The sequence below is a fragment of the Rhinolophus sinicus genome, chromosome 3 (assembly GCF_057876585.1).
Source record: "Rhinolophus sinicus isolate RSI-liver-muscle chromosome 3, RSI-T2T, whole genome shotgun sequence".
NCBI classification, from domain to species: Eukaryota; Metazoa; Chordata; class Mammalia; order Chiroptera; family Rhinolophidae; genus Rhinolophus; species Rhinolophus sinicus.
The window spans coordinates 155,265,758-155,282,733 of NC_142503.1; the positions used below are offsets into that span (position 1 = coordinate 155,265,758).

The window sequence follows — 16,976 nt, forward strand, 5'->3', positions numbered from 1 at the left end:
ACTTGAATTTTCCTAAAGTATATCTGTTTGAAACTGAGGCATTTGTAAGTTCTCAAATTATTTCTTACCTCTCTATATGAAAAACACAATCCTTTGGATTGCTTTTCCAAGTACTAATACCCCAAAATATACTTTGAGATTCGAGCATTTATTTTGCTTGAGGCAGGGATACTTTACTGATATTTCAGCCTGGATTCTGTCTGGTTAATAATAGTCTCCTTTTGTTCAAATTTTTGAAAAGTTTTGTGTTGACCTAGGCAGCAAAGGGATTTATAAGATGACCTCCTCAAAGAAAGGAGTAGGTATTATATAGGGGTTGCTGTAGTATTATTGCCTCACAGTCCACAAATCTGACTTAGTAAGATAGGTCTTTTCAATGACAAAACAGTCTCCTAGCTAATCTGGCTGTTAACAGAGAAGGGTAACCAGTATGAATTGTCATACTTCTCAAAATGTTTCGCCTTCCAGATCCTAGTTGCTATGATTCCAATTAGAATCCAATACAGAAAGGGAAGGACCTGTGACCTGGTAGAATTGTTCGTGTTGCTAGCACCAAATTAAAAATAGTATTAAATGAAAAATTCTGTTTTTTATTTTGACTTGATTAGTATCCTTTTCTCAGAGACAGAAATTATAAAAGAAGAACTACATTGAGTTAAAATGTATGGCTTTTTAATAAAGTGGTTTCTATTTAAATTAAAGGCAGCATTGTATGTGAACATCAACATGAAAGGATCATAGTCCCTTTATTTTTAGTAGATATTTTTGGGGTGTGTCCTTTGTTTATGACACAGATATTAAACTTAAAACCTGAAGTGGCCTTATTTTCTACAGTTTCCAGTATCTCTTCCCTTTATGTTTAATTTCTAAACAAAAGCCATATTCCTTATGAAGAACTTTTTTAAAAAAAATGATAAAGCTGCAATATACTTATTTTGCCAGTAAAGGAAGAAAACTTGAAATAATAGAATGGGTCAGATAGGTTTTGTCTGTCTCATTGCAGTAGGGTGAGTTTGTAGCAGTTTAGAAAATATGGTTCAGTGTGTTACTAGTAGTATTATTGATTGCAAGTGACAGAAATCACCTTGCTTTGCTATTAGCATAAAAGCCTTTACTGGCTTAAATTAACTGCGTAAGTGCACAAAGGGTGACATATAGGTGTTCATTGTACTATTAACGATAGCAAAATATTGAAACCATCTCAGTATCTATTAATATTATATTGATTAAGGGAAGGAGTATAGAGTTAGAGTAACTGCTCAGGCCACACCAGCTGTGTGACCTTGGGCCGAGTTATCTAACCTTTTGGACTTCAGCTTCCCTGGTCTGTGAGTGGGGATAACTGTACCTACCTCAGAGAGCTGTTGTGCAGATTAATTGATTTAATAAGTGGGAAGGACTTAGAAAGGAGCTCGGCATGGAGTGAGTGCTGTGTAATAGAGACCTTGCTAATTATGCTCTCACTGGTGCACTTTCTCAGCTGTTCTTGTGTCCATTCTGTGGTACGCCTTGCAGCTGTCAGAAATAGTGAGGTACGTGTGCAAAATATATATTCAGGGGAAAAAATAAAAGCAAAAGGCAGGTATGATCCTAATTATTATGCTAACAAAAAAGCCCTTAACATATTTTAAGGGCTTTCTCTTTGGTAAGCACTTGTCTAAAAGCACTTTTTGGTAAGCACTTGTCTACATAAGTCATTTCATCTTCACACCAGGCCTGTGAGGCAGTCCTGTTTTACATTCGATGAAGCTGAGGCAGAGAGGTTCAACAATATTAGGATAACTGGTTTTTATTGTTCTTAAAGTGGTGTATTCTTGATCTTCACAAAGGAATTATTTACAGTACCATTTTAAGTGAGCTTTTTAAAAGGCTTGTTGACAGTAACGTTCAGCACTTCAATGGTGAAGTCATACCTCCATCAGTAATTACTAAATATGTATTAAAATTCTCACTTCTTTTTCCCCAAATATGACAGATGACCATCTGAAAAATCTAAATCTGTTGGCGATTAAGGTTGTTATTCAAAGTAAAGTAATGGAGATGCCTTGCAAAGATTCAAATATAAGACATTTCTCTCTTTTCTGAGGGATATATTTGGGGGAAAGGGGTTCTACTGAGGGGTTCTCATGCACGTGATGAGACTGTTAGAAATGGTAAATGTCAGCGTTAGTTACTTTTGGAGAAAGTAGTGGATTGGAAGAGAGCCTTGGGGGAGGCCAGTCAATGGTTTTAAACCTTTTATTTGCATCTATATAGTTTTGAAATTTTTGAATTGTTTCGTAATTTAAATAAATATAAATGATATACATTCCCCCAAAGGGAGTCACCTATGGGAGCTCTTACAGATTTATTTTAGTTTTTTACTGAAGTGTTTTCCTATGTGGTGATTTTCTTTAGAAATGGTGCATCTACGGTTGTCACGGCTATATTCGGAGGTATTCTTCAAAATGAGGTTAACTGCCTCATATGTGGGACAGAATCTAGAAAGTTTGATCCATTCCTAGGTAAGACATATTTGGTATGTTGATATGATACTGGATAAAAATAATAATTTTAATGTTTCCTTTGAAAATTAAGACAGTAGAGATAAATTATTAAAAATATTCAGATTCTGAACTTACGTTTTGAGTGTGGTTATATGACTTTAACAGCTGTTTTCCTATTTCCTTTTAAGACCTTTCATTAGATATTCCAAGTCAGTTCAGAAATAAGCGTTCTAAGAATCAAGAAAATGGACCGGTTTGTTCATTACGAGGTAAGATACTAAATTAATGTTCTAGAATTCTTTTTTCCCCTTCTGAAATAGCTGAATAGATTTATAAGCTCCATCTATATGTGCTATGTTATTAATCATTTTAATGAATTCGTGTTAAAATTTAAAAGTCAATCCTGAATGTCTTTTCCTGCCCCCCCCCGCCCAAATTCTAATAAGAATGCCTGCCACAGATGTGAGGTCAAGCATAAAATATTTCTTACCTTTTCTGTTTTTAATACTGGTTTTAAAAGTGAAAGTCTATAACAAAACTTTTTCTGACCTAATGAAATAGAATTTATTCTGTAGCTATCCCACTAGTATCCATAGGAAGACAGAACACTAAGCCAAGTTTCCTATCAGCCTGCCTTTCTTGAGACTGTCCAGGAGAAGAACGGATGACACAGGTTAGGTGGTTGATCGGTACTACAAACAAGAAAAGTGGCAAATGGACACGATACATTTGAAACAAATATTTGTAACATGTATGAAAAAGAGTGGGCAAAGTCTAAAAATGAGGAAAAATGCAAATGATCAATTTAACATCAGAAAAAGTACATCTCGCTTATATTCAAGAAAGTTTAAGTAAAGCAAAATTGGTCAAAATGATATAGATAAGGTCCATTGTTAGTGAAAGGTTTGGAAAGTGGGCACTCTCATATATTGGTGTTAGGAGTATAAATTGGTGCAGTTGTTTTTGGAGGGTGGCGGTCACCGTTTTTAATAGGCATTTCCTTAAGCATAGTAATTTCAGTTGCAAATGTGGACAGTAACGTGTAAAAGATGTTCATTAAAGCATTCTTTGTTACTGCAAAAAATCATAAACAATTTATATGCCCATCAGTAGGGCATTGGTTTAATAAATTGTATTATGTAGCAATTAAGAAAGATAAAGTTGATCAATAGCCAGGCCACAGAAAGATAACTACAAAATATTGTGGAGTAAAACACTATCTGCAGAAGTATGTATATAGAATGAATCCATTTGTGTAAGATAAAAAATATATGTGCATTAAAATTCCTAGTAGTATACACCGTCTGTTCACTGTAATTATCTTAAGGGAATAGGAGTCAGGAAGAAATGGAATTGTGACTTTATTTTTCATGCTCTTTTATATCGTTTGAATTTTTTAACCTATTGTGTCACCTTTATAATTAGGTATTTGTTTTGGGGTAGTAAAACAAAATGTGGATTAATTTATGCATACCTCCCAATTACTGCTTTGCTAAATTAAATTTATGTAGTGCATAAAGATCTAATAACTTCAACAAACCAGTTCTATTCCCTGCTCTCCATAGGGATGCTATTTTAGTTAACATAATGTGGAAGGCTGACACTTGTGAAATATATGCCTTTAAACCTTTGAGAATCTTAGGAGTTTCAAAAACCACGATGGTATATTTTTTTTCCTATGAAATAAAACAAAATAGAAATGAAAATTTTAAGCAGCTTCCTCAGTTCCTTAATGAGAGATGTGAAGGTCATTAGAGAACAACAAAACGTTGCTCAGCTACGAATGCCTGGTGGGTAGTCGTCTACTCACCGGCCATGTGATGCATTCACTTCCATGTATGAGCTTTGAGGCGAAATTCATATTCATGCTGTTGCAAAATATTAAACTGTAGTATATACACTTCAGGATCAGACTTTTCAAGTAGTTAAAATGGCAGTTTCCAAATCTTTGAATGTCAAGGATATGCTGTATCTAGGTCATCTTCCTTTTAAACATGTTTTTGTGCGTATATGTTTCCATAATGGTTTTCCTTATCACTGAGGACAATTCTTTGTATGCTCATTGTAGAATTTGGGGAAAATTCAAAAGAGTGCAAAGAGTTAAGTAAATATCCGTTACAAGCCTATTGTCCAGAAATACCATGGATAAGGATATTTTTGTTTAAAAACTGATTTAAAAGCTGTTTTATAAAAGGGCAGCAGTTGAAACTTCAGAATTACTGTGGGTTGTCTTTAACGCATAGAAACCATTACAAACAAGCATTAGGTTTTCAGGAAAGCTTAAGAAGCTTTTTAAAACCCACATGGAGATGACATAGTGATGACGGGTAGTGGGGGTAGTTCTCAGCTGATTCAGCGAGGGCGTGTAATGTTGCTTCTCTATGACGATAGCACTCCCTAGAAGCTGCCCATGGGCACACCAGTCTTCTGACCTGATGCAGCTGTGACAGCGAAGCTGCGTAATTGTCTGGGGTACAGCAGCAGTTGTGGGGCTCCTGAGCCTCTCAGTCACAGGGAGACGTGTGAGAATACAAAGAGGGCCCCTCCAGGCAGGTGGGCTAGCATTTTTGAGTATTTGCAAAACCAGGCTCAGCTTGTATTGCTCGTTCATGAATCATCTAATAGGTCTTTTCATTCCAGTTTGGTTTATTACATGGCCTCACATGAAAAGGAGGGAACTCTGCCCTATCTTGTGCATAAATCGGCCATGGGACCACTTTGTGGTCACCCTATAAGCTTAGGACTTTCAAAGAGGTAGCGAGAAAGAAAAATACAAGGGAAAAAAGGTTGGAAAGCAAGAAGATGCTGGGGGAAACTCAAAGAACTGCCTTTGCGTTGGGGAGAAGCTGAGGACGGAAGGCTGCCGGAGAAGGATTCCGTTTGCAGAAAAGCAGGCTGAGACAGGGCCGGGCGCTGCGGTTCTGAGACCTGCTTGTGGAAAGTGGGCCGGGCCCTCCACCTACAGGGAGGGCTGCCAGCGTGGCTGCAGAGGTGGCCACCCACCAGTGCCGTAGCCAGGGGAGAAACTGGAGAGCATTCCGGTATTTCTATGGACCTATTTTACATTTTGGTCCCAAAACTACAAAATGAGTTGCTGTGCAATGTTAATACATTTCTTTCTGTCGGTAATTTCAACTCTTGTAAGGGTATCAAGTCCCTAAAATTAGAGGTTCTAAATAATTACCAAAGGAGACTTAACAATACTACCTACTAACTCATTAGCTACCCCCTCTGAATGACTGCATGTGTCCATATACCGGGGAGAGGCCCTTTCAGAAAGTGGTTAATGCAGGTTAAATGTAGGGGAAAAAAGCTTCCCTGCTGTCAAGTAGTTTCTGCTTCTCAGTGTTGTGTGGCCAGGGAGACATGGGAACAATGTCTTGCTGGTGAATCTTAAAACCACCTGAGATGGTGGTTTTAATGGGACGGAGAGAGTAACAGCATCTGAGAGCCATCATTGTTGCCTGACCTCTTATTTGTCTGGGAAAGTCTCAAGCAGGTATTCATTTTCACTTATTTAAAAAAAAATTTTGTGCTGGTAAAATATACATAATAAAATTCACCATGTTAATGATTTTTAAGTGTACAATTCAGCAGCATTCAGTAAACTCATTATGTAAATATCAATACTATTTCTAGAATTTTCTATCATCCAAAACAGAAACTGTACCAATTAATGACTCACCATTCCCCATCTCCCTTGCCTCAGTAACTTCTATTCTACTTTCTATGAATTTGTTTATTCTAAGTACTTCATATAAGTGAAACCCTTTTGTAACAACTGGCTTATTACACTTAGCATAATGTCTTCCAAGGTTCATCCATGTTGTAGAATGGATCAGAATCGCCTTCCTTTTAAAGGATGAATAATATTCTGTTGTATGTGTATACCACATTTTGTTTAACCATTGATCTGTTGATAGACACTTGAGTTGCTTCTACCATTTAGCTATTGTGAATGCGACTGTGAACATTGGTAGACAAGTGTCTGTTTGAGTCCGTGCTTTCAGTTCTTTTGGGTATATACCTAGGAGTGGAATTGCTAACATGGTCATTCTATGTTTAACTTTATGAGGAAATGTCAAACTGTTTTCCACAGCGGCTGCACTATTTTACATTCCCACCAGCAGTGCATGAGATTTCTAATTCCTCCATGTTCTAGTTAACTAGAGTTATTTTCTGGTTTTTTTTTTCATTTTAAAAAAAGTAATAGCCATCATAATGAATGTAAAGTGGTATCTCATTGTGGTTTTGATTTACAGTTCCTTATGGTTAATGAAGTTGACCATCTTTTCATATGCATATTGGCCATTTGTATATCTTCTCTGGAGAAATGTCTATTCAAATCCTTTGCCCATTTTTTAATCAGATAAACCATCCAAGTATTTTTTATTTATTAATATTCATAAATACAGCAGCTTCATTAGAGATTTCAGTTTGAATGTGGACTACTAGGAGAGTCTTTTTCATGTCAAGGTACAGGAAGCAGAGATCACTCCTGCACTGCTGTCAGTGATTTATTTTTATTGTTGAGCTGTAGGAGTTCTTTCTTTATTGTGGTCATTAATTCTTTTTTTTTTTTTAAGATTTTTTTTTTTTTTTTTTATTGGGCAAGGGGTACAGGACTTTATTGGGAAACAGTGTGTGCTTCCAGGACTTTTTTTCCAAGTCAAGTTGTTGTCCTTTCAGTCTTAGTTGTGGAGGGCGCAGCTCAGCGCCAGATCCAGTTGCCATTGCTAGTTGCAGGGGGCGGAGTCCACCATCCCTTGCGGGACTCGAGGAATTGAACTGGCAACCTTGTGTTGAGAGCCCACTGGACCATGTGGGAATCGAACTGGCAGCCTTCAGAGTTAGGAGAATAGAGCTCTAACCGCCTGAGCCACCGGCCCGGCCCTGTGGCTATTAATTCTTTATCAGAGACATGATTTGCAAATATTTTTCTCCCATTCTATGGTTTGTCTTTTCACTTTCTTGTTAGTGTCCTTTGATACACAAAAGTTTAAAAATTTTCGTGAGGTCTAGTTTATCTCACTTTTCTTTTGTTGACTGTGCTTTTGGTGTCATGTCAAAGAAATCATTGCCAAATAGAATGTCATGAAGCTTTTCCTGTATATTTTCTTCTAAGAGTTTCATGTCTTATGTTTCGGTCTTTGATCCATTTTGAGTTAGTTTTTATATATGGTATTAGGTAAAGGTCCATCTTCACTCTTTTGTGTGTGAATACCAATTTTTCCAGCACCGTTTGTTGAAAAGACTGCCCTTTCCCTATGGAGTGGTCCTGTTGCTCTGGTCAAAAGTCAATGGCCCGTACATTGGAGGGTTTATTTCTGGGCTCTCTATTCTGTTTCACTGACCTATGTGTCTGACTTTATGCCAGTGCTACATTGTTTTGATTACTGTAACTTTATGCCGTGTTTCCCCGAAAATGAGACCTGGCCGGACAATCAGCTCTAATGCGTCTTTTGGAGCAAAAATTAATATGAAATCTGGTCTTATTTTACTATAAGACCCGGTCTTATTTTACTATTAATTTTTGCTCCAAGAGATGCAGTAGAGCTGATTATCCGGCTAGGTCTTATTTTCGGGGAAACATGGTAATAAGTTTTGAAATTAGAAAAGTGTTGTTGAGTCCTGCAACTTGGTTCTTTTTTGTTCAGGATTGTTTTGGCTATTCGGGATTCTTTGAGATTCCATATGAATTTTAGAATGGGCTTTTCTGTTTCTAAAAAAGAAAATGCCATTGGGATATTGATAAAGATTGCATTGAATCTGTGGATGGCTATGGGTAGTATTGTCAAATTAATGTTTCCCAGTTCCTGAAATGGGATATCTTTCCATTTATTTATGTCTTTATATAAACTTCTTTCAGTAATGTTTTGTAGTTTTCAGTGTGCAATTCTTTTGTCTCCTTGGTTAAATGTATTACTAAGAATTTTATTCTTTTTGATGTGATTGTAAATGGAATTGTCTTAATTTCCTTTTTGGATTGTTCATTGTTACTTTATAGAAACAATGATTTTTTGTGTGTTGATTTTATATCCTGCAACTGCCAAATTCATTTATTAATACTAGAAGTTTTTTTTTTTTTTAATCCTTAGCATTTTCTACATTTATGCTCGTGTCATCTATGAACAGAAATGATTTTACTTTTTCATTTTCAATTTGGATGCCTTTTATTTTTTTCTTGCCTAATCGCTCCGGCTAAAACTTTCAATATACTATGTTGAAGTGGCGAAAGCAGCATCCTCGTCTTGTTCCTGATCTTAGGGTAAAAGCCTTTTTTTAGTTTTTGACCACTGAGTATGATGTTTGCTTTGGGATTTTCTTATATGAACTTGATTGTGTTGAAGAAGTTGCTTTCTTTTCCTAGTTTATTGAGTGTTTACATGCTGATTTTTAAATATGGAAAATTCTGTTTTTTTCCCCTATATCTAATCCCTCCCCCAACCCTAGCCCTAGGCAACAGCTTTTTACATGATGCAACAAATATGTGGTGATGACAGCTCCTATGAGTTGAGCTTCACAGCTTACAAACACCAAAATAATCAGTCTAGAGGGATTCCTAGTACCAGCCAGCCTGAGGTGTAGTCAGTGCTTTCTGTAGCTAAAAATGTGGAACTTGGGAGGCCCCTGAGGACAGCATCACTCTAAGTTTGGGTTAAGAATCTGAGACTTGCTTCAGGAAAAATAATGTTGAAACTGTGGCCTTTAGTCGGAACCATCCTTGACATAAAACAGGTTGGCAATGTTTTATATTCACGAGCGCTATTCGGACAAAGTTGAAGAGGGGTCACTGCCCACTGAAGGTTGGGAAAGCCTCAAAAAGAAAATAAGTGAGAATTATGCTGAGTTGAGGGGAATAAGAGGTGGGATGTACATTCCAGGTGTTGGAATCAGGGAGTGAAGGCACATGCAAAAATGCATGGGTGGGGGAGGGTCCCACTTCAAGATGGTGACGTAAGAAGATCCGGAGCTCACCTCCTCCCAGGGACACACTGAATCTACAGCTACATATGGAGCAATTTCCTCTGAAAAAACCCCTGAAAAGTAGCTGAGCAAATCCTGCACATCAGGGAAGTGAGAGGGAAACCACATCGAAGAGGGTAGGAGAGGCTGAGACACAATCTCTCCCACCCCCTGGTGTGGTGACGCACAATCAGAGAACTAAAACTCAGAGCTTCTCCCTGAGGAGCAAAGGGTTTGAACCCTGCGTCAGGTACTGCAACTTTTAAGACCTGCACCTGAGAGGACCCGCATTCACGAGGCTGTAGTGAACCGAGAAAGGGCTGTGCACAGACTCACCCACCCTAGGGCCCAGCCCAGATGCAGCCGATAGACAAGCACCCGACTTGGTGTGAAATGGGCTCGTTTGCTAATCCCAGAGCGGTCACCTGAGGGCAGGGGCCTGCTGGGTACTCGTTGAGGATGGAACTGGCAGCTCCATCTTTGTGCTCTCCCTCTGCCACACTCCAGAGGGGAGCTTTTACATGTGCCTGGTGCCCCGTTTTTGTGGCTGCTGCTTCATCGCCTGGCTCTGCTGGCCAGTGGAGCTTCTGCTCACAGGTCCCACAGGACCTCAACCAATAGAGAAAGTTTTTAAATAGCTACCACCCTCAGGGCAGAACAAGAGGCGGCAGACTCATGAGCTCAGTCTTTCTGTGAGAGAGACTTACTAGCTTATCTTCATAGCTGCAGCCTAAAGGGCAGGCTTCTAATTAAGCACACATGTGAGGGCTGGCTGTACTCCTTCCCAGAGACCTCAGCTGGTGGGTGCTGTTGTCCTGCTCTCCCTCTGCTGTGCTATCTCAGAGGGAGCTCTTACACATATCTGGTACCCCGATTTTGTGGCTGCTGCCCAGGGGATTCCCCTTGATCTCCTGGCTCTGGTGGCCAGGGGAGCTTGTGTTCCTGGGTCCCACAGGACTGTAACAATCGGGGAGAGAGAGAGAGAGAGAGTTCTTGGCAGGCTACCATCCCCAGGGCACAGTGCAGACCTCAGACTGAAACACACCCCCGGTCTTTCTTTGAAAGAGGCCTATTTGCTTGTCCTGGAGCTTTGGCCTGAGGGGCAGGGCAGGCTTCAGGTTTGGCACACGTCGGGGCCTACGGAGGTGCTCTTGGGAAATGTTGGCTGTGATACACCATCTTTGTGCTCTCCCTCTGTCCTGCTATAGCTCACCAGTATCTCCCAGAAAGGAGCATATGAGTATATAAGCAGCCCCGATTTTTTCAACTCCTGGGGCCACCTCCGGATTGCCCGGCTGTGGTGGCGAGCAGGGCTTACACTTGTGGTCCCACAGGACTGTGTTTATTTGCATACTTTAAAAGTTGCTGTGTGAGCATCTGGCTTGCAATCAGCCTGAATCAAGTGGCTGATGGAGGTCCTCCCCTTTGGGACTCTGACAAGTCTTGGCAAACCCTTAACTACTGGGAGCTATTAAAAACAAAATATGTTGCTTGGACAATCACAAGTTGCTTTGAGAGACAACTAAGAGCTAGGGCAGGGTTGAATGTTAAGGTTCATCTTTGAATGAGGCCACTCCTTCAAGACTGAGAGAGGTGCCCATTTTATCTAATGCTGAGAAACCAGTAGAGTCAAGAAAAATGAAGAAACAGAGGAATATGTTCCAAATGGAAAACATGATAAAACCTCAGAAAAAAATTTTAATGAAACAAAGATATATAATTCACCTGATAGAATTCAAAGTAATGGTGAGAAAAATGCTCACTGGTATTGGGAGAAGTATGGATGAACACAGTGAGAACTTTAACAAAGAGAGAGAAAATATAAAGTACCAAATAGAAGTCATGGAGCTGAAGACTATAATAACGGAACTGAAAACAGCGGACTGGACGAATCAGAAGAAGGGATCAGTGAACTCAGACAGGGCTCTGAAACTCACCTGTTTTCTAAACAGAAAAGCCATAAGGATACATTGACCTTAAATGACTCATAATACCAGATGGACTTTATAGACATATGTGAAACATTCCATCCAAAAGCAACAATACACCTTCTTCTCAAGAGCACATGCAACATTCTTCAGGATAGATCATATGTTAGGCCACAAAACAAGCCTCAATAAATGTAAGATTAAAATCATGTCTTTTCCAACCACAATAATATGAAACTAGAATTCAGTTACAAGAAGGTAACTGGCAAGTTCCACAAATACGTGGAGATTAAACAGCATACTACTAACCAATGGGTTGAAGAAATCAAGAGAAATAATTACCTCGAGACAAATGAAAATGGAAGTACAACATGCCATAACTTGTGGGATGCGGCCACAGTAGTTATAAAAGGGAAGTTCATGGCGATAAATGCCTACCTCAAACAAGAAAAATCTCAAACTACCTAACTTTACACCTTAAGGGACTAAAAAAAGAACAAACAAAGCCCTAAGTTAGTAGAAGGAAGGAAGTAACAAAGATCAGAGCAGAAAAAAAACGAAACAGAGACTAAAAAGACAATAGAAAAGATCAGTGGCACTAAGAGCTGGTTCTTAAGAAAGATAAACAAAATTGACACACTTTTAGCTAGACTCACCAAGAAGAGAGAGAGGAATCAAATAAAATCAGAAGTGAAAGAGGAAGACATTACAACTGATACCACAGAAATACAAAAGGATCATATGAGATTACTATGCCAACAAACTGGACAACCTAGAAAAATGCATAAATTCTTAGAACTATACAATCTACCAAGACTGAGTCATGAAGAAACAGAAAATCTGAACAGAACAATTACTAGTAAGGAGATTGAGTCAGTAATCAAAAAACCTCCCAACAAACAAAAGTCCAGGACCAGAGGGCTTCACTCACTGGTGACTCTACCAAACATTCAAGAAGAATTAATACCAATCCTAAACTCTTCCAAAAAATAGAAGAGGAAGAAATACCTCCAAACTCATTTTACAAAACCATCATTACCGTGATAACAAAACCAGACAAGGACACCACAAGAAAAAAAAATATTATAGGCCAATATCTCTGATGAATCTGTATGCAAAAATCCTCAACAAAATACAGTGGTACCTCGGTTTTCTAACGTAATCTTCCAGAAGACCGTTCGAGTTCTGAAACATTCGAAAACCAAGGCACAGTTTTCCCATAGAAAATAATGCAAAATGGATTAATACGTTCCAGACCTTTAAAATCAACCCCTAAAACTGAAAATTCAGCATGAATTTTACTATCTAATGATACCATAGATCCATAAAATTTATGGCATTTGTAAACCGAAATGTTCGTCAACGGAGACATTCAAAAACCGAGGTACCACTGTATCAGCAAACCAAATTCAACAATACATTAAAAGGATCATACGCCATGATCAAGTGGGATTTATTCCAAGGACACAAGGATGGTTCAACAGCCACAAATCCAATTGATGTGATCCACTACATTAACAAAATAAAGGATGAAAATCATATAATGATATCAATAGATGCAGAAAAACTACTTGACAAAATTCAATATCCATTTATGATAAAAACTCCCAACAAAGTTGGTATAGAGAGAACACATCTCAACATAATATAGGACATATATGACAAGCCCACAGCAAACATTATACTCAGTGGTGAAAAGTTGAAAGCTTTTCCTTTAAGATAGGAATAAAACAAAGATGTCCACTCTCACCACTTTTATTAAACATAGTATTGGAAGTCCTAGCCAGCGCAATTAGCAAGAAGAAATAAAAGGCCTCCAAATTGGAAAGGCAGAAGTAAAACTTACTATTTTCAGATGACATTATATATAGAAAACTCTATAAAGACTCCACCGAAAACCTGTTACAAGTAATAAATGAATTCAGTAAAGTTGCAGAATACAGAATATACAAATACTATTGCATTTCTGTACACTAATAACAAACTATCAGACAGACAGTTAAGAAGATAATCCTATTTACAATTGCATCAAAAAGAATAAAATAATTAGGGTGAAAGACCTTGTTGGTTAAATGTAAGACATTGCACTGAAAACTGTAAGACTGATGAAAATAAATTGAAGAAAACACAAATAAATGGAAAGATATTCTGTGCTCATGGATTGGAAGAATATTGTTCAAATGTCCATACTACGCAAAGCAATTTACAGATTCAGTTCAATCCCTATCTAAATCCTAGTGGCATTTTTCACAGAAATGGAACAAACAGCCCTAAAATGTGTATGGAACCACAAAGGACTCCAAATAACCAAAGCAGTCTTGAGAAGGAAGAACAAAGCTGGAGACATCCTGCTCTCTGATTTCAAAGTGTACTACAAAGCTGTAGTAATCAAAGCAGTATGGTATTGGCATAAAAACAGACACAATCAATGAAACAGAACAGAGCACCCAGAAATAAACCTATGCATATATATAGTCAATTTATAACAAAGGAGCCAAGAATATACAATAAAGGACAGTCTTCAATAAATGGTGATGGGAAAACTGGACAGCCACATGCAAAAGAATGAAGCTGGACCACTATCTTATGCCATACACCAAAATTGACTCAAAATGGATTAAAGACTTGTATGTAAGATCTGAAACCATAAAATTCCCACAAGAAAACAGACAGTAAAGAAGTGAGACTACATCAAATTGAAAAGCTTCTGCACAGCAAAAGAAATCATCAGCAAAATGAAAATGCAACCTACTGAATGGGAGAAATATTTGCAAATCATCTATCTGAGAAGGGGTTAATATCCAAAATATATAAAAACTCATACAACTCAATAACAAAAAAAAATTTGATTAAAAAGTGGGCAGAGGATCTGAATAGACATTTTTCCAAAGACGACATCAGATAAACAGGTGTATGAAAAGATGCCCAACATCACTAATTATCAGGGAAGCGCAAATCAAAACCACAATGAGATACCACCTCACACCTGTCAGAATAGTTATTATAAAAAAAACAAAACAGAACAAAAAACACACCAAGAAATAACAAGTGTTGGTGAGGATGTGGAGGAAAGGGAACCCTTGTGCACAGCTGGTGGGAATGTTAATTGGTGCGGTCACTGTGGAAAACAGCATGGATGTTCCTCAAAAAATTAAAAATATAATCACCATATGATTCAGCAATTCCACTTCTGGATTATTATTGGAAGAAAATGAAAACACTAATTTGAAAAGGTATATGCACCCCCATGTTCATTGCAGCATTGTTTACAATAGCCAAGATATGGAAATAACCTAAGTGTCAATACATCAATGGATAAAGAAAATGTAACTGAAACACACACACACACACACACACACGAATATTATTCAGCCATAAAAAGGAAACCTTTCCATTTGTGACAACATGGATAGACCTTGAGGGCATTATACTCAGTGAAATAAGACAGAGAAAGCCAAATACCATATGATCTCTCTCATATGTGGAATCTATAAATAAACCCAAGTTCATAGATAAATAGAACAGATTGCTGGTTAGCAGAGGCAGGGTCAGATGTGGGGGTGGGAGGGGGTGGGTGAAGGGGGTCAAAAGGCACACATGTGCAGCTATAAAATAAGTCCTAGGGATGTAATGTCTACAGCATGGTGACTGTAGTTAATACCATATTATATATTTGAAAGTTGCTAAGAGATTAGATCTTAAAAGTTCTTATCACAAGAAAAAAAGATTTTGTAGCTATGTATGGTGATGGATGTCAACTAGACTTATTGTGGTGATCATTTTTCAACATACACAATTATCAAATCATTATGTGGTACACCTGAAACTAATATGTTATATGTCAATTATACTTCAATTGAAAAAGAACGCATGGCCCCCTGCCAGCCACTGGCCCTTGCCCCACTGCCGTGCCCGGAAGGGGCTCTCCTCCTCTGCCTTGGTAGCCACGGCTGGCTAGGACCTGAGCACGCTGAGTAAGACAGTGTTGCTTTTCCTTATATAGATGGGTTTGTGCTTGCCACCCAACTTTTCAAACTAAACATTATATTGTTTAAAGATGCATGTATGTGGTCTATAAAGATAAGCAAAGTAACGATGAACACCTAAAGTCAGGAAAACAATGGCTGCTTTTAGGGGGAGAGGGGGCTGTGGTTGGGAAGAGGCACACAGGAAGCTCCTGACAGGGCTCCCGCGTGGCCACACGGGGCCCACTGCCCAGCTCTAAGGGATGCCAGTCACGTAAACTGGCTCCTCAAGTACCAGAGACTCTGTTTCTTTACCTGAGTGGTGGGTGCACAGGCATTCACATTTTTCTCTAAAAAGAATATATTATTCAATCTCTACAGAATAATACATACATTTTATATAGACTTCTGAATATATTACTGATTGCACCAGGAGTCAGCACACTTTTTCTATAACGGGCCCAATAAGTAAATATTTTAGGCTTTACAGCACGTAAAGATCTGTGTCCCAACTGCTCTACTGTGCTGTTGAAGCGTAAAAGCAGCCACATACAATATGTAAATGAATGGGCGTGGCTATGTTCCAACAAAACTTTATTTACAAAACCAGGTGGCTGGATTTGGCTTGGGGCCGCAGTGTACCAAGCCCCAGAGTAGACAATTAAATCATTAAAGGAAAAATACATAGCTGTGGTTCATCCAGGGGATTGAGAGTAGAGTCTGGAACAAAGGATTCACTGGCGGGTATAGTAGGAAGGTTGGTAATGTAGCCTTCTGCAATCTATGTTTATTTTCTAATAAGTTATGACTGTGAAAATGATCTAAATTTGACTTTATGAACTTTGGGCTTTGTCCTCTGTAATGTAAAGATATTGAGAGAAGATTGCTGTTTGAACCTTGATTTCATTAGGGAACCATTTTTAGTAGAATTATTCAAACTAATTCTTTCATTAATAATAGCAATCCCAATAATACATCTGAAAAAAATAATAACCACCTGTAATTAACTGATTATTACCAGAAGTCAGGCATGATGCCAGGCACTTTATACACATTTTTCTTCCTTACAGCAGTTCTTCAAGGTAGGTATTATTATTGTTACTATTTGGTCTTCCTTTTGTAACTGAGAAAGGCTGACTTTTCCAAGGTCATAACGGCTAATAAAGTTGAGATTTGAGCCTGCGTTGTTCAGTTTCAAAGTGCAGTCTTTTTCTCTACGGTACACTGCCTCTATTAAAAACTTACAGTTTTCATGCTGCCAATATCAATTTGGTTTTAGATTGTCTTCGCAGTTTCACTGACTTAGAAGAACTTGATGAGACAGAGTTATATATGTGCCACAAATGCAAAAAGAAACAAAAGTCCACTAAAAAGTTTTGGATTCAAAAACTACCCAAGGTAAGTGTTGAGTTTCAAATTATAAGGCAATTTTGAGGGGAAAATGCTTATGATTGATGGGAAGACAAATTATTTTTGTAACTTTGTGTGATCTCTTCTGTATTGGTCTCTAGGCCTTCCGTAAAAGCTAAATAAACCCTTTGATAATGCATACTTAAATGTGTCCTGATCACAATTTCCAGTGTGTGGAAGGGGAGATTCCCACCACATCACCAACAAGCAGACCTCCCACA

The 16,976-nt window shown here is 38.2% G+C and overlaps 1 protein-coding gene across 4 annotated transcripts in view; it reads left to right on the top strand.

Moving 5' to 3' along the window:
• The window catches only part of USP3 (ubiquitin specific peptidase 3), a 79,260-nt gene that overhangs the window by 55,731 nt on the left and 6,553 nt on the right, over positions 1–16,976 (top strand). For all 4 annotated transcript variants that reach the window (XM_019755364.3, XM_074327606.2, XM_074327605.2 and 1 more), the window contains 3 exons: positions 2,398–2,504; positions 2,675–2,755; positions 16,625–16,743. In XM_019755364.3, coding sequence (XP_019610923.2) covers positions 2,398–2,504; positions 2,675–2,755; positions 16,625–16,743 — 307 coding nt within the window. The remainder of the gene's footprint in view (positions 1–2,397; positions 2,505–2,674; positions 2,756–16,624; positions 16,744–16,976) is intronic.